This window comes from Patella vulgata, chromosome 3 (genome assembly GCF_932274485.2).
Source record: "Patella vulgata chromosome 3, xgPatVulg1.2, whole genome shotgun sequence".
Lineage (NCBI taxonomy): Eukaryota > Metazoa > Mollusca > Gastropoda > Patellidae > Patella > Patella vulgata.
In genome coordinates, this window is record NC_065881.2 from 89288802 (window position 1) to 89307953 (window position 19152).

General features: G+C 37.4%; 1 protein-coding gene across 1 annotated transcript in view; it reads right to left on the bottom strand.

Annotated features, from left to right (window-relative positions):
* Positions 1 to 13198: 13198 nt before the first annotated feature.
* The window catches only part of LOC126816612 (uncharacterized), a 30319-nt gene continuing 24365 nt past the window's right edge, over positions 13199 to 19152 (bottom strand). The window contains exon 13 of the mRNA XM_056099467.1: positions 13199 to 13204. Coding sequence (XP_055955442.1) covers positions 13199 to 13204 — 6 coding nt within the window. The remainder of the gene's footprint in view (positions 13205 to 19152) is intronic.

Sequence of the window (19152 nt, forward strand, 5' to 3'; positions counted from 1 at the left end):
TAGTCTGGAGGCCTGGTGTTCGATCCCTGCATTGGCCGAGAAAGTTCATCCAGAATTTCCGGCGTGGTTCCCCCTTGTCAGTGATGCACGAAAACCCGAGGTCCTGTGTACACATTGGCGTGCACGTAAAAAATCCCTTGTCAGTTGGAATTCGATATAAGAGTAGGCCGTAGTGCCGCTGTGCGGGCAGAATTTCCCTTATAGCACACTGTATGGCATATGCCCGTCTTCATCAGCCCAGTGGGAGCAGAACAGTAGGACGTTAAACACCATTTCATTTCATTACAAGCTATTTGATACAGAACAATTGGTGTTCAGAGTGGGGAGCACAATTCCTTGTCTGAGGCGACAAAAGTTAGCATCCGTTGCCGTTGTGTGCGATTTTGTCTAGCAATTATTGGATAATAAAATTCGCTTAGAAATTGTCTAAGACAATCGCTCATGATGCCAGAAATATGGCGAGTTCCACGTATGAGGGTTAGGGTTGAGAGTGATATTAGTTCAAACGTGTTGAATATTAGAAATGAAATGGGGTTTAACGTGCCAGTATTCTGCCACGGTCTACTCTTATATCGAATTCCATCTGCCAAGGGTTCTTTTACCTGTCCACTATAGTTTTCACGGTACATGTTGTAATACTATGTAAGGTGCACTGTTTAATATATTGAAGTGGTTAAACAAATGGATGACAACGAGAAATGGGCTAAGCAGGTATTTCGCAAGATTCAACTTTCTTAGACGAACTCACAGATAGTCTCTTCCATCATCAATTGCTGAGGGTAGGTTACTATCGTCCAGGAATCTGGTGCACAGATTAGCACAATTAAATAGAATAATGTTGACGTAAAACGGTGCTCATACGAAACACTGACAGCCCTAAAAGCTGACCCATTTATATTTTCTATATAAGAAAGAGCGAGGTTAAATGTCCCTTTAGACATCATACGGCATTCCTGGCCGTACGACTAGCCGCCTCGGCCTAGAGGCCGGGATACCGACCAGAATGGCTCTCGCCACAGAACACGCACTATTAAGTGATAAAGAACTTATATTTCGCTTATATTTAATCTGTGTATGTAGTTTCCTGCATGTAACCTATGGATGCTATAAAGATATAAACTTAACCAACAAAGTATTCTAGAGTCAATTGGTCCTTGAAGTTTTATACACACCGTGAAAGTCCTGACTAGATAAGTGTCATCCTTGTGCCACGGACCGTTTTCCGGAAGTTCCTGATTAGATAGTAACGACGTAATCGAACCTGTCACACTCGGTTGTTCGTCCGGACTAGACGTACTTGAATTGATGATATTAACGTATTGCACATTAGACAGATAGCTATTGAACTTTAAAACAAATTAGTCTTGTCGTGGAACCTTGTAAAATTGTACACGTGCACAACATGCTCATTCTTACTGCACAGAAAACCCACCCCATTTCTCTACTAGAACTGGCATAAACCAGCTAAAGTATGTAATACAATTGCAAATGCCCCATCCATGTTACAAAAACTTTTAATGGACATTTGCTTAAAGCCTGAGTAAATTATTTCATGAGACTTAGTCTGATCGCAAAGGGAAAACCTTTATACTTTTTGCGTTTGAAATTATTTGCGTGCTCTTCAGCATATCTTTTGAGTCTATATTTGCTTTCCAGTGTCTGAGGTAGATAAAAATCAATAATTCTTTGATCTGTTTAATATTATCGTGATTTCTTCACACGATCCGCTCTAATCTCAACAACTAAACAATAACTTTATCTTCAAAATGAATATATGGTAATATCGATGGGGAAGAATAAAAAAAACAGCTTTTTATTTCAGTTAAGATTTTACAACCTGTTTTAATATTGAAATAAAATTGAACCATATGTTAGTCCCGAAATGACCTAGTTTGTGTTGAGTGGACGTTAAACCCCATTCCTCTCTCCCTGTTTATGTCGTTTGTGAATCAGCTATTTTTATTTACTTCCGCATTGTCTTGATCTGTTTTGCTTCGCTCACTACGAATTTACCATTTTAACAGGTTTTCAGATTCATGAATGGAAGACATCTCAATGTCTGTATAAACAGAATTGGGTTTAACGTCTTACTGCTCTGCTGCGAACTGGGCTAACAATGACCAGCACGCACCCAGTAGTGTGCTATGAGGGACATTATGCCCGGACAGCAACGCTACGGCCTACTCTTAATTCGAATTCCAACTGTCTATGGAATTTTTTAAGTGCACACCAATGTGTACAGGAGACCTGATTTGCCTCCCATCCGAACAACTTACCACTGACACGGGGGAACTATTCCGGGAATTTCTTGGTCAAAGCAGGGATCGAACACGGAAGTTCCCTGTTAGTGAGCCAACGTCCTACCCACTGCGCCACCATGGCTCCCCGAACTTCTATATAACATTGAACAAAGAGTAATATTAAAACAGGTTGTAAAATCTTAACTGAAATAAAAAGCTGTTTTTTTTATTCTTCCCCATCGATATTACCATATATTCATTTTGAAGATAAAGTTATTGTTTAGTTGTTGAGATTAGAGCGGATCGTGTGAAGAAATCACGATAATATTAAACAGATCAAAGAATTATTGATTTTTATCTACCTCAGACACTGGAAAGCAAATATAGACTCAAAAGATATGCTGAAGAGCACGCAAATAATTTCAAACGCAAAAAGTATAAAGGTTTTCCCTTTGCGATCAGACTAAGTCTCATGAAATAATTTACTCAGGCTTTAAGCAAATGTCCATTAAAAGTTTTTGTAACATGGATGGGGCATTTGCAATTTTATTACATACTTTAGCTGGTTTATGCCAGTTCTAGTAGAGAAATGGGGTGGGTTTTCTGTGCAGTAAGAATGAGCATGTTGTGCACGTGTACAATTTTACAAGGTTCCACGACAAGACTAATTTGTTTTAAAGTTCAATAGCTATCTGTCTAATGTGCAATACGTTAATATCATCAATACAAGTACGTCTAGTCCGGACGAACAACCGAGTGTGACAGGTTCGATTACGTCGTTACTATCTAATCAGGAACTTCCGGAAAACGGTCCGTGGCACAAGGATGACACTTACCTCGTCAGGACTTTCACGGTGTGTATAAAACTTCAAGGACCAATTGACTCTAGAATACTTTGTTGGTTAAGTTTATATCTTTACAACCTGTTTTAATATTACTCTTTGTTCAATGTTATATAGAAGTTCGGGGAGCCATGGTGGCGCAGTGGGTAGGACGTTGGCTCACTAACAGGGAACTTCCGTGTTCGATCCCTGCGTTGACCAAGAAATTCCCGGAATAGTTCCCCCGTGTCAGTGGTAAGTTGTTCGGATGGGAGGCAAATCAGGTCTCGTGTACACATTGGCGTGTACTTAAAAAAATCCATAGACAGTTGGAATTCGAATTAAGAGTAGGCCGTAGCGTTGCTGTCCGGGCAAAATGTCCCTCATAGCACACTACTGGGTGCTTGCTGGTCATTATTATCCCAGTTCGCAGCAGAGCAGTAGGAAGTTAAACCCAATTCTGTTTATACAGACATTGAGATGTCTTCCATTCATGAATCTGAAAACCTGTTAAAATGGTAAATTCGTAATAAGCGAAGCAAAACAGATCAAGACAATGCGGAAGTAAATAAAAATAGCTGATTCACAAACGACATAAACAGGGAGAGAGGAATGGGGTTTAACGTCCACTCAACACAAACTAGGTCATTTCGGGACTAACATATTGTTCAATTTTATTTCAATAATTCGCTTGCTCATAGGGGTCTTTACCAGTGGGGGGTGGGCGGAGGTTGGACATGCGACCCTACTCCTTGTCACGTACAACCAGGGAGTCGAAACCACGCCAGTTGACTCAATGACAGACCTTATGATACAACACGTGCTAACTATTCGGCCATCCAACCCCCACGACGTAAACAACTCTAGTCGAATTAACTAAGCAAACGACTACCGTTCATTGTTAGACTATTCGCGTAGTCTACCGAATATAATGGATTAGAAATTACAATAACTTATTTTAATATTGAATATAAATCCCATATTTAAATATACATTACATCACACTTCTACTCGTTGCCACTGGCAACCTTTGATAAAACTGTCCTGTTTAATTGCAATACATGCTTAAAAGTATCCGTGTATCAGAAATGTACAGAAAGAGTACTGATCATTTCTGATACACGGATACTTTTATACCGTTTTAGATATCTATCAAGCAATAAGTAGCGGACGTATAGTCCGACCCAGATCGCAATTGATAACGGGGCTCTAACCAATGTACATGAAACAACTAGTCAAAATCATAGTAACAAAACAAAATGGGGGGAACTACATGGCAGTTCAAAAACATATACAATGACATTAAATTAACATACCAACATATTACAAAAATCAATTATTATACATACCAATTGGCATCTATTTCATAATTTTGTTTGATTTATATTAATATGCAAAATATATAAATTAGAATATTGAATAATTATTTTAATTAATTGTGATGATAGAAGGCGCAGTTCTCTTGCTGAACACTTCACAGGCATTGAAAATAAGCAGGATGAAAAAAAAAACTACCTAGAAAGTCATAAACTTTATTACAAATAAATTTCAACGGAAGAACCATCCGCCGATGCATACTTTCACCAGGAATGACCCACGTTTCGCATTTCCTTTACACTACATTTAATAATATCGCAGTCCTCTACGCCATAGACATTGTTTTGACGATGTGGTCTAAACAAACACGTGATTGTTTTACGCTCAGAGTATCATAGCAAGACGCACGCGTGAATACTACTCAGGTCGTCTCTCAACTGCGAAATCATTCTACCATGAAATGTAACGTGAGGCTCAGAAAGGGGTAAATAATGAAAGAACAGAAAGTATTTGTCACTTTTCGGTTGAAACGACTCGATAATAAATACTATTTTTCACATTTTGCTTCACAATACTCGATAGAAATGTGATGTAAGTAACTTATTAGCACCTTTCCTCGGTGTATCGGTGAATATCAGGACAGTTTTGGTCGAGGAGCCGCCTCGGCTCCGCCTCGGCTGGGCCCCTCGACCAAAACTGTCCTGATATTCACCGATACACCTCGGAAAGTGTGCTAATAACTACTACTTAACGTAGCAATGTTTTTTATCCACCCAACGGTCTAGAGACTTGGATATGTGCTTGCTCTGTGAATACATCCCTTATTAAAAATCCGATGTGAAATTTGAACTTTCGCTAAACTACACTCTAAATGAATACTTAGATTGGTTATTTAAAGTAGCTAAGGCATTAACTCAATATCACCCATACAGTCTTCCATATTGAAAACACGAATTATTTGTCAATTTAAATCAACATTGTTATCTTAACGGGAAAAGATGACCTTCTGATCTCCAATATTTAAGACAAAATAAGCATTTTACCATTGCTACACGAATCGTCTATCATAATGCGTTTCAGTGCCGTTTGTAACAAAGGACTCGAAGAACGAGGCTAGACATATTTCACAAGTCACGTCAAACGATGACGCCATATTGATTACATTACGATACTATGCCCCAAAATGCACAATCAACGTGTTCTTTATTATATAAAAACGTAAAGGGTATATTTGTATGTTAAAGCTTCAAAGAGCTAGAATTAATAGAATAAATTTATTTGGCTGGGTCCACTCGTGGGAAATATCAAAACCATGCTAGGCTTATAGGGACAATATCGCGAAAAAATATAAAACGGAATGTCACAAACTGTTTAAATGTTACATATTGTACCTTTTAGTTTTAGTTCACTTTGACAAGCCCTGTTACAATTCCCGTATCCGCCTTTCCAATGTCCCACAGAATAGTACAGTTTTGTAGTGCAATGCTTACCTCTCCAGTCATCGAGGCGGCGCTGTACCTACTATCTTCTGGCGTAAGTACTAAATCCGCTACATCAATGTCTGATTAGGCCAAACTAGTATGACCAAGCCTATCGTGGCAAAGACCGACACTTACTTCGTAAAAATATTCTCCCAAACTCTTGATTTCGATGATTTGTCCAGACTGTTGCTCTACAGCCGAAATTATATAAAAATAATATTTTTGGCAGGTTGTATGAAATGACACCTGACCACCTTATAACTCTAGCATCCTCAATTTTTATAACATTTGAATCCAACCAATAAATATTTCACCCTTGCATAGTCCGTCCTTAAGCAGTTTCGCAGAATACAGGCGTTTCTTATTAACTAGAGAATAATAATCTATGTTTGCGATAAAACTCTTGATCAGAGCCACTGGGCTAGTGCTCAATTATACGGCCAGCTCAACTGCAAACAGGCCTAGCGCTAATCCCAACCCTAACTTTGGACCTAGCCCTAACCCTGGATCTAGCCCCAATTTTTACCCTAACCTACAATCTTGCCAACAATCACGTGCCCTCACCTTATTTACATAACCTTATTTAAATTGGGCTGGGCTTAACCACGATTACTCCGCGATTAAAAGCACGATTTCAACCGTAGCGCGATTCGTGATAGTGGTAGCCTAGCATTATGGTGCAAAATGTTTTATAAGAACAAATTTAAGAATCGCAGCCAGCAGCAACACCTCCTCCCTTAATCCGCTCCTAAAATATATACTCTTACCTGTCGCCAAAGCTGTTCCCACCAAGACTAAGAGAAATATTTTCAATGTCTCGGTGTCGTCCATTGTCGCTCAGCGTCTTCTCAAATCTTTTTCTTATCATCAACATTTAAACAATTGTAATAAATGTCCTTACAATTGTAATTTATATCCAAAAGAATCGACGACATTTTCCCCCACAGGCCAGATCATCTTCTTTATATTTGTATATTTGTGAAGGAGTCAGATTGCCGGCGTTATTTGAATCGATTTCACGGCAGGGTATATTAAACAATAAAACATGTTTGGAAGATCAATAAAAAAAAAAACGCGGGGTAAAGAGATAATTAAATATTAATACTTTAGGCATTTAGCGATTTTAAATATATATAACAAAACTGACACAGTTATATGCGACAAAAATCACTGGTTTATTATACACAAGCACGAAATGTCAAATCCTAAAAAATAATCAGCTTCAACATCTTCGATACTAACAAATTGGTGTCGCCTGTCCAACCTCGTCGGTTTTCTAAGGAGCCTCCGTTTTCCTACCACTGCAAAAGACGCCTACGCGCAGCGAATTATTGAAATAAAATTATACCATATGTCAGTCCCGAAATGACCTAGTTTGAGTCGAGTGGATGTTAAACCCCCCTCTCTCTCTCTCTCTCTCTCTCTCTCTCTCTCTAGACCTGCTCAAATGAATATATAGGAAGTGACGTCATTTTAGTAGCCGATCACCATTAGTCTCTATCATCCAGAAAAATATTTTACGAATATTAGTCTGGATGCGTTGTCAACATTTGAGAATGATAGGTCATTGTCTAGATTATCCGGTCTTTTACATTATCATAAACAATGGTGTTTAAAGTGCTACTTTTCTGCACCGACTGGGCTAATGAAATCTGGCAAACTTCATTTATGGTCTTGGGTACGACGCGATTCGAAAATAATTTCTATGACTCCGTCAATTCGACATCAAAATTGGCATGCTTTTTCCTTGTACAATTGCCAATATAATTTTTGATATGACGTCACGGTTTAAATGTGGCGTCAGCGATGACGTCATGTCGGTTCCTGGTCCATATCAAGTTAATAGTTACAGTGATATTTTTCCACTATAATTATGATATAGGCAAATGATTAATTGCCCATCGAATTGTCTACGAATGGGAGATGGGGAGCGAATGGTTAACGCGTGCGTGTTGGATCACAAGGTCTGTCATTGAATCAAATAGAGTGGTTTCGATTCCCTTCATGTAGCGTATGTCCAGCTTCGTGAGTTTTTCCCGGGTCCTCCAGTTCCCCCCCCCACCCACACACACACTCGACTGCTAAAGACCCCTAAGTCCAATTGAATTATTGAAATAAAATTGAACCATATGTTATCCTCGAATTGGTCTAGTTTGTGTCGACTGTACGTTAAACAATCTCTCTCTCTCTCCCTCTCTCGCGCTCTCTCTCTCTCTCTCTCTTTCTCTCTCCCCCTCCCTTTCTTAGCCAATGGAAAAGATTTTAGCTTTTGTTTGCGTGAAAAGGACCTCTTTCTGTATACAAGGGCGTAATAAACCGGATATGGATCTTCACATGCTTCTATCAATCTCCATTGTTTACAAAGGGATTTATTCAGTTTCAAGTATACTTAAAACATTTGGTACTAATGGCTTTTAGGGCATTAACCCGTCGCTTCCGACAAATCCATTTACTTGAAAACTACATCAAGCATATAGAACAGCGATATTAGCTGAACATTAGGTGTGTTGTAGATGTATAATCGATGATACGTAAATGAAGCCTGTACAAAACAAAAGTTAGACAACTCAGTTATTATCGGCAGAAGTGTCGTTAAATTCGGACCATGTATTTTACCACCCGTTCCAATATTATTCCCTCCTAGGAGGGGATGATAATAACAAAATAAATCGTCCTATAGTGAGAACTGCCATCTTTTTATCTAATCTCCCATAACGTATCTTTAAGAAGTAATATTAGATTTAATATGGTTTAACGACCTACTGTTCTGCACCGACTAGGTAAATGAAAACGGGAATATGTCATACAGTTTACTATGGTGAAGGACATTCTGTAAGGATAGCGATGCTACGCCCTATTATTATTTCAAAGTACAAGCATCAAGGTTCCTTTACATGCATGCCAAAGTACACGATACATCGTGATTTCGTGCCATTGGCAAGACTGGACGCCCAAGAGAATTGCTGTGAATTTCACTGCCAGGAACGAATGAGATCTGTTTCATCAGAAAATAGAAATGAAAGACAATTTCACATGGATTCCGTCTAATCTTCATGAAATTACAAAAAAAAACACACAAAAAAAACACAGCTGCGTGGTTTCGTGACAAGGAATAGGGCCGCCTGTCCAACCTCGTGGGTTTTCACCGGGCCCTTCGGTTTGTTCACACTGCTAAAGACCCCTAAGCACAAGCGAATTATTGAAATAAAATTGAACCATGTGTTAGTCCCGAAATGACCTAGTTTGTGTCGAGTGGACATTAAATCCCATTCCTCTCTCAAATCAAAATAAATAAATTTTACAGTTTACTGAATACGCGTACACACGGGACCTGTGTATAATATGGATAGAAATTGACATGACACAAATATCGGGTTCCTTTCATTGAGCGGCGTAGTTCTCCCTTGTCAGTGATGCAGGACGGAGGGCCTGACAAGGACAGCTGTCTAGTCCTTCGGATGAGACGAAAAACCGAGGTCACGTGTATACATTGGAATGCACGTAAAAGATCCCTTGGCAGTTGGAATTCGATATAAGAGTAGGCGATAGTGCCGCTGCCCGAGGCAAAATTTCCCTCATAGCACACTATATGGCGTATGCCCGTCTTCATTAGCCCAGCATAGGAGCAGAACAGTAGGACGTTAAACCCCATTTCATTTCATTTTCACGTACACATTAAACCATCCGTATGAAGTATGCCAGTCTTCATTAGCCCAGCATAGGAGGAGAACAGTAAGACGTTAATCCCCATTTAATTTCATAGAGTGAGAAGAATTCATGATTGTAATTTAATGAGGAGATAGACAGTCTCTATACCTAATACATTCTCCCAATATTCAGTTCTAGAAATAATTCACAATAACCCAATGATTTCATTCAATATATTTATTAAAATTATTTCAAAACAAAGAAATGTGTAACAAAAAGTTTTTAATTTACAGGTGAGAGCTAAGTGTATTCCATTTCTTCACAAGAAATATGCGTTTCAAAGTCATTCAGGCACACACATAGTGTAACAAGCATGGTGTTCATTCAATGCAAATAACCGTTAGGGATGAATCAATCAGTCAGTGTTGGTGGTTATTTAAACATTATATTTTATTGTCCTTCCGTGTTAGCAATTTATCGGTTTTAAATGACAAATGAAATGAAATGAAATGGAGTTATATCGAATTCCAACTGCCAAGGGAACTTTTACGTGCACGCCAATGTATACACGATGCCTCGGTTTTTCTTTCCATACGAACGACTGGACCTTCGTCCTGCACCACTGACAAGGGGAAACCACGTCTGAAAATCCTGATGAACTTTCTCGGCCAATGTAGGGATCGAACACGTGACCTCCAGGCTAGCGAGCCAGCGTCTTAACCAACTAGCCACCGTGGCTCCCTTCAAATAAAAAATCAATAGTGTAATATACTGTGGATCAAACACGCGACCTCCAGGCTAGCGAGCCAGCGCCTTACGCCACTTAGCCTCTCTGGCTACCATTTCAATAACAGACCTAATCTGTACGTATAACTGAGTTCTGGTAGTTGGAATTTGCATTATAAGACTTTGAAAAGGGGTTTTAAAGGGTTCATTCAACCAGGATTATTCACTTGACCTATTGGTTACTGGGTTATGGCCATTTGAATAATGGCGAAATTTCAGCAAAATCGAAAAATATCGAGATGAAATGGGACAATAATGACATTAATATGTCGGAGACATTAGTACAAACTATAATTACACCAAGTTTCAGATTTTTGGGCGCTCACCTACCAAGTTGTATCGGCTCGAAAATACGAGACAAATTTCGAAAATTTGTGCCTGAAACTATATTCGAGGCCAATTGTCTTGGAATCTAGTGAGGACTCGTGCGTTTGCATGTGTTTCGTATGTAGCACTACCGGCAATCTCTGGATAGGCCAAACTATGGGTCTATATATATTATTTTATAGCTCCTGGAGCACTCCAAAATTCAGAAGATATACAATTACACTAATTTTTGGCGGTTTTCATGGCCAAGTAGCGTGTGAACCCTACCACTCACCTGTAATCTGATTGAAAACACGAATTATTTATCAATTTAAATTAACATTGATGTTGTGATCTTAGCGGGAAAAGGTAGGCTTCTGATATCCAATATTTGCGATAAAATAAACATAAAAAGTACACGAATCGTGTACCATAATACGTTTCAGCACCATTTGTAACAAGGTACTCAAAGAACAGGGCTAGACATATTCCACAAGTCACGTCAAATGGTGACGCTATAATCTTGAAGGAAACAATGAGACTGATATAGACGAAGAATATAAATATTTAATATTTTATTACTAGACTATATCATTTTTTTATACACTATAATATGTTCATGTTAAATGTTTAATATTGTTTTATAGTTAGTATATATGATTTAAAATTTTATACACCATCAACAGACTAGTAGAACCAGTAGACTTTATCTCCATGTTTTATATTCAATTTTGATAATGGAAGATGTTTGTTGTGATGTGTGTAGTTGTACTTCTGTTCATCATCAGCACTGTAGATAGAACGAATATAACCATCATACTCTTTTCTATACTTCTCCCCCCCCCCTCCTGCATCATCTCCTCTAATTCATACACTGTTTTATCCCTACGTATGGTCGTATTATACAGACCCCTGTAAATACAGGTAAATATATATTATAATATTTATACAGGTACTGGATACTACAGGTAAATAAATAAAACATGTGATTCCAAGAAAGGGATAGAAGAAAATAAAATGGACGTTGAAATAGTGGACCTGTTTTCCATGTACGTGTTTTCCATGTAAGTGGATCTAATGCAGGTGTAATGGGACCGTTTCCAAATAATCGGCTAAAACGCGTACATGTAATACGTGGTTTATAGTGTTCAACTCAGATAAATATCTACTTGGACCATATTGAAATAACAGTCACCAGATGGGATAAATACCACGTGTGTTAAAACTGCTAACTGTTATATTAGTGACGTCATCTCTATTTGACGTCATCAATCGGTTGATGTTTTTGTTTAGTGTGGTTTCAACACTCGACTTGTATAGTGATATCAGTGTTTTAACTATAATATATAATTTTTACATGTTTTGTTTCTATCATCCACCCACTAATGGTTCTATTATAACAAGTTTAATATTCCTGATATGTCGGTTATATTAAAAACAATTATTTCATCTACTATTATAAAATGTTTATTTACCATAACTTGAGAGTAATCATTTCGTCTGTCTTGTCTGAATTTTTATTCGGTTGCGTTTTCTTGTCTGAATTTTTATTAACGTTAGTTTTCTTGACCACCTTTTCATCTTCCAGAACCCCCACTCTCTCTGTTAGTTGGTTCATTCCATCAGTGAGTTTGTGTATTTGATCGTTTTTAACATCCAGTTCATATCTCATGGTATCCACGTCATCGGTGAGTTTCTCTATTTTATCTTCCAGTTCATATTTCATGTCGTCCACGTCTTCCTTTAGTTGATTGGTAAGGCGGTTATCGACGATGTTATGATTACCCAACTGTACATAACTGGTACCGTTAAAATGATAAATAACAGGGTTGGTTTTAGTTGATTCTGACTGAAATAAATAAAATATATATAGAAATAATCACTGTCATGTGACATGATAAATACCCCCCCCCCACCTTCCCCACCCACGACATCAAAATGTCAAGTAGTATCACGCGTACGCGTAACTGAAATAACATAAGATCTGTCAAATGCCGTGGTTTCGATTCCCCATTTGTACGTGACAAGGAGAAAGAGAGAGAGAGAGAGAGAGAGAGAGAGAGAGGGAGAGAGAGAGAGAGAGAAAGAGAGAGAGATAGAGAGATAGAGAAAGAGAGAGCGAGAGAGAGTTTAACGCACACTCGACACAAACTAGGTCATTTCGGGACTAACATAATAAATGGTTCAATTTTATTTCCACAATTCGCTTGCGTGTAGGGGTCTTTAGCAGTGGGAGGAAACCGGAGGACCCGGAGAAAACCCACGATGTTGAACAGGCGACCCTACTCCTTGTCACGTACAACCGGGGAATCGACACCCCGCCTGTTGACTCAATGACAGACTTTATGATACAGCGCGCACGTGCTAACCATAGCGAGGCCGATTAGGCTCTATACGCGATATTTGGTGATGAATTTCCGTGTTTCTGGGATATATAGTATAATGTCCTTAATATACGTAAAACGTTCTAAAGAAATATGATTATTTTATCAAAATCAATTTAAAAAAATATCCCCCAAATCTTTTAAACATAAGAAAAAGTCCCATTGCTAAGCGAGGCCGATTGTATACTTCATGTGGTATAGTGCGATGAATTCCGCTATTTCTGTGATATATGTGATATTATTCTTAATTTATATAATACAATCACGTAAATATAATTTTTCTATGAAAATTAATTCATAGAAATACTTTATAATCTTTCAAAATTAAGAAAAAGTCCCACTGCTAAGCGAGGCCGATTGTATACTTCATGCATCGCGAGACTCTAATATACGCGATATTTGGTGATGAATTTCCGTGTTTCTGGGATATATAGTATAATGTCCTTAATATACGTAAATAAATATGATTATTTTATCAAAATCAATTGAAAAAATATCCCCCAAATCTTTTAAACAAAAGAAAAGGCTGACTGCATTGCGAGGCCGATTGGTGGTTCTATATGTTGTACAGTGCGATGAAATTCACTATTTCTGAGATATATAAAATTAAAGAGAGAGAGAGAGAGAGAGAGAGGGGGGGGCGGGGGCGAATAACGATTTAGTAGAAGATCCAACATCTCATTTTTGCAACTACCATACAGCGAGCCTGTTTAGATTCTTTGTGATATAGGGCGATGGGTTTGCCTACTAAATATAACATAATATTCATAATTTTTATTAACATTCAAGTATGGAAATTAATTGAGAAAATTTATACAAAATATAAACATAAGAAACGGGTGCAGGAAGATCCAAACTCTCATTTTAACCACAACTAAACATAATATCAAGGCTGCATATCGAACTGTCATGCGGCCTCGCTCAACAGCGGTCTCGCTTAGTACGCTTTATTATTTTCAGTGTTGGATGGCTATTATAGGACAATCTAGAATACAGTGTGTAAGATGGCTATTATATGACAATCGAGACTACCGTGTGTTAGATAGCTATTATAGGACAATCGTGGGAGGAAACCGGAGTACCCGGAGTAAACCCACGAGGTTGAGAAGGCGCCCCTATCCCCAAGCCACATACGCTCACACGAAGGATCGAAACCACAACCGTAAGCCAGAGGTCGAAGCGCGACACTCTTGACTACTAAGCCATCCTAACACACCTATCTTGTATGTAATTAATATGAATTTATATACCCTTAAATCTGAAACTCTAAGACCATGTCTTGTAATTAAATTGACTAACGACCGATACTGAGAATTGAAAGGGTTCTTCTAAGGAGAATAAAACCTCGATTGTTTGTTTAATTTACATGAATGCACGAGATTCCAAGTCCGGATTAGTTTTGAATTATTTTGTCAAAATTGAAATTTAAAATCTGTGATTCGTCACAAATTGAATAAACTGTATATGGACCTTCGAGTATGAATACCGTAAACAAATTTGTTTGGTAATTCCATAAACGCAAGCCATTCGATATGACAGCCCAATCCTAGCCCACTTTTCCTGATTCCTGGCAATTGTCTCCTGTATTAACCAGTTACTACATTATTATTTTTCAACGATGACTAAATTGTACGAATTATAGGCCTAACTAATGATAACGAAGCGATAACTAAATTGTACGAATTATAGGCCTAACTAATGATAACGAAACGATAACTAGATTGTACGAATTATAGGCCTAACTAATGATAATGAATCGATTACTAGATAGTTTGAATTATAGGCCTTACTAATAATAATGGAACGATGACTAAATTGTACGAATTATAGGCCTAACTAATGACAATGGAACTAGATTGTTTGAATTATAGGTCTAACTAATGATAATAGATTTGCAATTTCATAGGAGTTTTGGGTAATACAGATCATTATACACCGGAGGGATATGGTGTGTAAAGTGTCCTTCTGCAGAGCAATCATTGTGTAGGAAGTGAGATTTTCACCCCAGTCAACATCAAATCCATGTAGCAAAAAATCTAAACGGTCAACCCCCTACAAAATTATGATGAGGAGATTGCCTAATGTAGTCCCATTGTGCCTATAAAGATTGGAACCAACGGAATGTTGAGCTAAAAGCTACAACCTGTGATGTTACAGCCATTTAACATTGAAGTCAATGGGCAAATACTTGCTAGTATAGTCTGAGTTCATATAGTCGAGCAGTTGGTAACACAATTACTATCCTTCTAATTGAGGTAGAATGTTCAAACTTGGTGTAGGTTTTTATTATGTCCATGCCTTAATGGAGATCGATGATAAACATTGCATGCTTACAGTAAGCAGATATAAGCAATCTGATTGGTTGATGCTTTGGGGGACGATAACTTTGGCTATAATTAAGTGAGAGTGATGAAACTCTTGAGTATAGATTCATTTTATCATTACCTTGACTAAGTCCGATGATGAGGATTTTCTGAATAGGCTAAGGAGCAATAAGCAATTTGATTGGTCAAAACTTTGGAACATAACAACTCTCCTCTTAATTGACGTAGAATGTTTAAACTTTCGAGCTAAAGTTAAGCAGACCTAAGCAACTTCGTTGGTCGATGCTTTGGGACAAGATAACTTTGATTCTATCTGATAGAGAGTGGTGAAACTTAGTGTATAGTTGATAATCAGTTTGATTGCTTGATACTTTTGAAAAAAATAAATGTGCGATTAATTAATGTGTGTTATCTATTTATTTTGGGATTTCGGCGGGGGACATCAGCCTCACTGTTGGCTTGGTTTTATTATAGGTAGTTGATATGAACAAGTTTTACATTATATTCTGTTATTTATCCCGAGTTCAGCAGGAAAGACGTTTTTCTTGTTGTTTACTCTTGTGATATATCTATTAGACAGATTATCCTTTAAAGTGAGGCTAAAAGGTGAGGCTGAAATGTAGCAATAACATATCAGTAACAACGGTCGTAAAGTAATCTGTGGTCTCGATATTGCAGGTGGGGTAGGGGGATGTCTGATAGTGTGCTTTAGCTCATAAGGTCTGTCATTGAGTCACGTGCCCGGGATTTGATCCATGCTTATATGTGACAAAGAATAGGATTGTATTTAGTGTAGCACCATGGGTCGTTTGTCAGACGTGGAGAACGGTCAGCGCTAAACCCGGTTGCCACATCCGACGTATAACCCATGCATCGTTTCTTCCTACATATTCTGGAACATCCCATGATCGTCTAATATTGTCTCTGGCCGCATTTGTTTCTTATTTTCTTCTTGTAGGACTCCACTTTAAATATTGTGTATTTATTCTGCCATTCAGTTTATGGTTACACACAGTAACAACAATACCACATTTCGTTTCTACATTTTATATTAAGCACTGCTACATAGGTTACAAAGTTACAAACATAATAAAGTCATTCTCTCTAACCCGCTCTCATACAGACGCAGCGGGTCTGTTGATGGAAATTCCTATATCTTCTCCCTACGAGAACTACATGGCTGTCTACCCTAGAGCGCACATTCTATTAATTATATATTCTCAGATTCATACCCATTAATTATTCTATTGGCTACTTATGATGTAATTAATCATGTGATTGGTCACTCTTCCCAGATATGAAATGGTAACTTTCCTACCACGTATATTTCAAACAATAACAATTTATCCTTGAAAAATGCAAATGACCATCATGTTTACTAAACTCTAACTGCATTAACGTATCTAAACAACCAGCATACTTTCTCTATTTTTAGTTATGAAGTTAGAATCAATAATTTAAAAGATAAAGTTATTGTTCTAGCCATCATATTTCTACATTCTTGTCTTTAGCCCCATGTCTGGCTATTGTCACAATATTCATAACCACTTTTGAATTTGCGTTTCCGAATTAACTTATACCATAGCTAATATTTTGACAATGGAGAATAATTAATCAAAACCCTAATATTATTTATATAGATGTTTCAAAGCACAAATTCTTTCCCTCCATATTACTACATTAGGTCGTCTCCTTGCCCCCTGCTGTTGAAGACCCCTACACACAAGCGACTTGAAGACCCCTTGTTTGAAGACTCATCCACACAAGCGATTTGAAGACCATTTCACACAAGCGATCTTTCGAGAGACATCGTCTTATATACTGAGCTACAGCGACTCCCTTTTGTCAAACAAGACAAATTGATTATTTTGAAATGTCTTTATATTAAAGTTACAATTTCATATTTTTAAGTTATATTTTTAAAATTTATTTTAAAAAAAGCCTTAAAATAGAAGGTATCTATAACCTGTCATACCTTGTTAAAGAATAATCCTATTAATCCTATAATTCACTATTGCCAGTTGAGAAATTAGCAAAAATATCATTTTCAACTTCAAATTCAAACCTTTAAAAATAGCTATTCTATGGGGGGAATAGGAAAACAAGCTAGGTAATTGTGTTATTATTTCCTGTGTCAATGATTTTTAAGTATGGGAAATAATACCTATGATCGTATAATAGTGAGTTGATAACCTATTGAGCAAAAGTGTACACATATTTCACTTTATATTAAATGTGTACACACATTGGACTTTATATTAAAAGTGTACACATATTTCACTTTATATTAAAAGTGTTAACATGTTTGACTTTATATTAAAAGTGTACACTTATTTGATTTTATATTAAAAGTATACAATATTTGACAGTATATTAAAAGTGGACACATATTTGACTTTATATTTAAAGTGGACACATATTGGACGTTATATTATGATAAATGTGAAAGATTAATTATTATAATCAAACTGAATGTATTAGTAGTCATTGGTTAACACCGTTGGACATTGGTTGACATTAGTGGCCACTGGTTGACACTGGTTGACGTTGGTCGACACTGGTCTATACTGGCTGACATTGGTTGTGTTGACATTAGTAGCCACTGGTTGACATTGGTCGACATTGGTTGACATTAGTCTACACTGGTTTATACTGGTTGACGTTGGTTGGCACTGGTTGACATTGGTTGACACTGGTTGATATTGGTTGACACCGGAAAACCTAACATAAATGTAACGACTCTTTCATCCAGTAATTTTTGGCACAATGGATATAATTGAATACGAAGTGTTGTCATCTAACGTGATCCATTCATTATTTTATTTAAATTATATCAGATAAAATATTGAACTCGTGTGATTTATTTTTTCTCCCATAAACGTTCAGTAGTGATCCGGGCCCTTATTCACGAAAACTTAAAGTAAGTTACAACCGAAATTTTTAGAAATACTGCAACTTCAATGGATATATTCAAATTGATTTTACTGGTCAGCCAATCGAATTGCAGTATTTCTTAAAATTTCGATTGTATCTTAGTTTAAGTTTTCGTGAATAAGGGCCCCGATCTATCTAATACCCTTTGATCAATATTTAATCTGAGAAGAGAAGGTCACCTGAACAATCCTATAACGAATCAAATACACGTAAAGGTGTGAAAAAATTTTTTTTTAGAAAGTTTTAAATAATGCATCTAATAAGAGATCACTTCTTAAGCCAGCGAAAAGCAAATGTCACCATGCCAAAATAAGCAGTTGTTTCTAATGGCAAGTTCAGCATGTCCACACTACAGTTGAACCTGCGGACAAGTTATCAACTACACAAACATTACAAGCAATAAACAATAAATATCAAATCAAGTGAATGGATTCGAGCGCCATGCGTAATTAGTGTCCACTACGCTGTACAGTCCTAGGACTATAATGATACCGGCTTCACTCAAAATAAAAAAATAAAACAAAATCACAATTAAAATATAGCACAAAAAAACCCCCAACATAATAGTTTATTTCCCTTTTCGTCGTTTGTCGTTGGATTCAAGAAGGCTCTGTACACGAGATGAAGTTGTACGCATCGTGAGTCCTGGTACTGGTGTCCCAATATATTTTGGTGGTTTGTTTGGGTTTGAGGTCACATTATCTAGAGTGGACACCTGTGGTCTTGTGGACAACTGTGCTTTTGTGGACACATTTGGTTTTGTAGATAACTGTGGTTTTGTGGACGACTGTGGTCTTGTGGGAACCGGTGGTTTTGTGGGCAACTGTGGTTTTGTGGACACCTGAGGTCGGGTTGACAAAGGCATCTTGAATGGCCCATGACTAAAATAGGGCTTATTATGAGCAACGTCA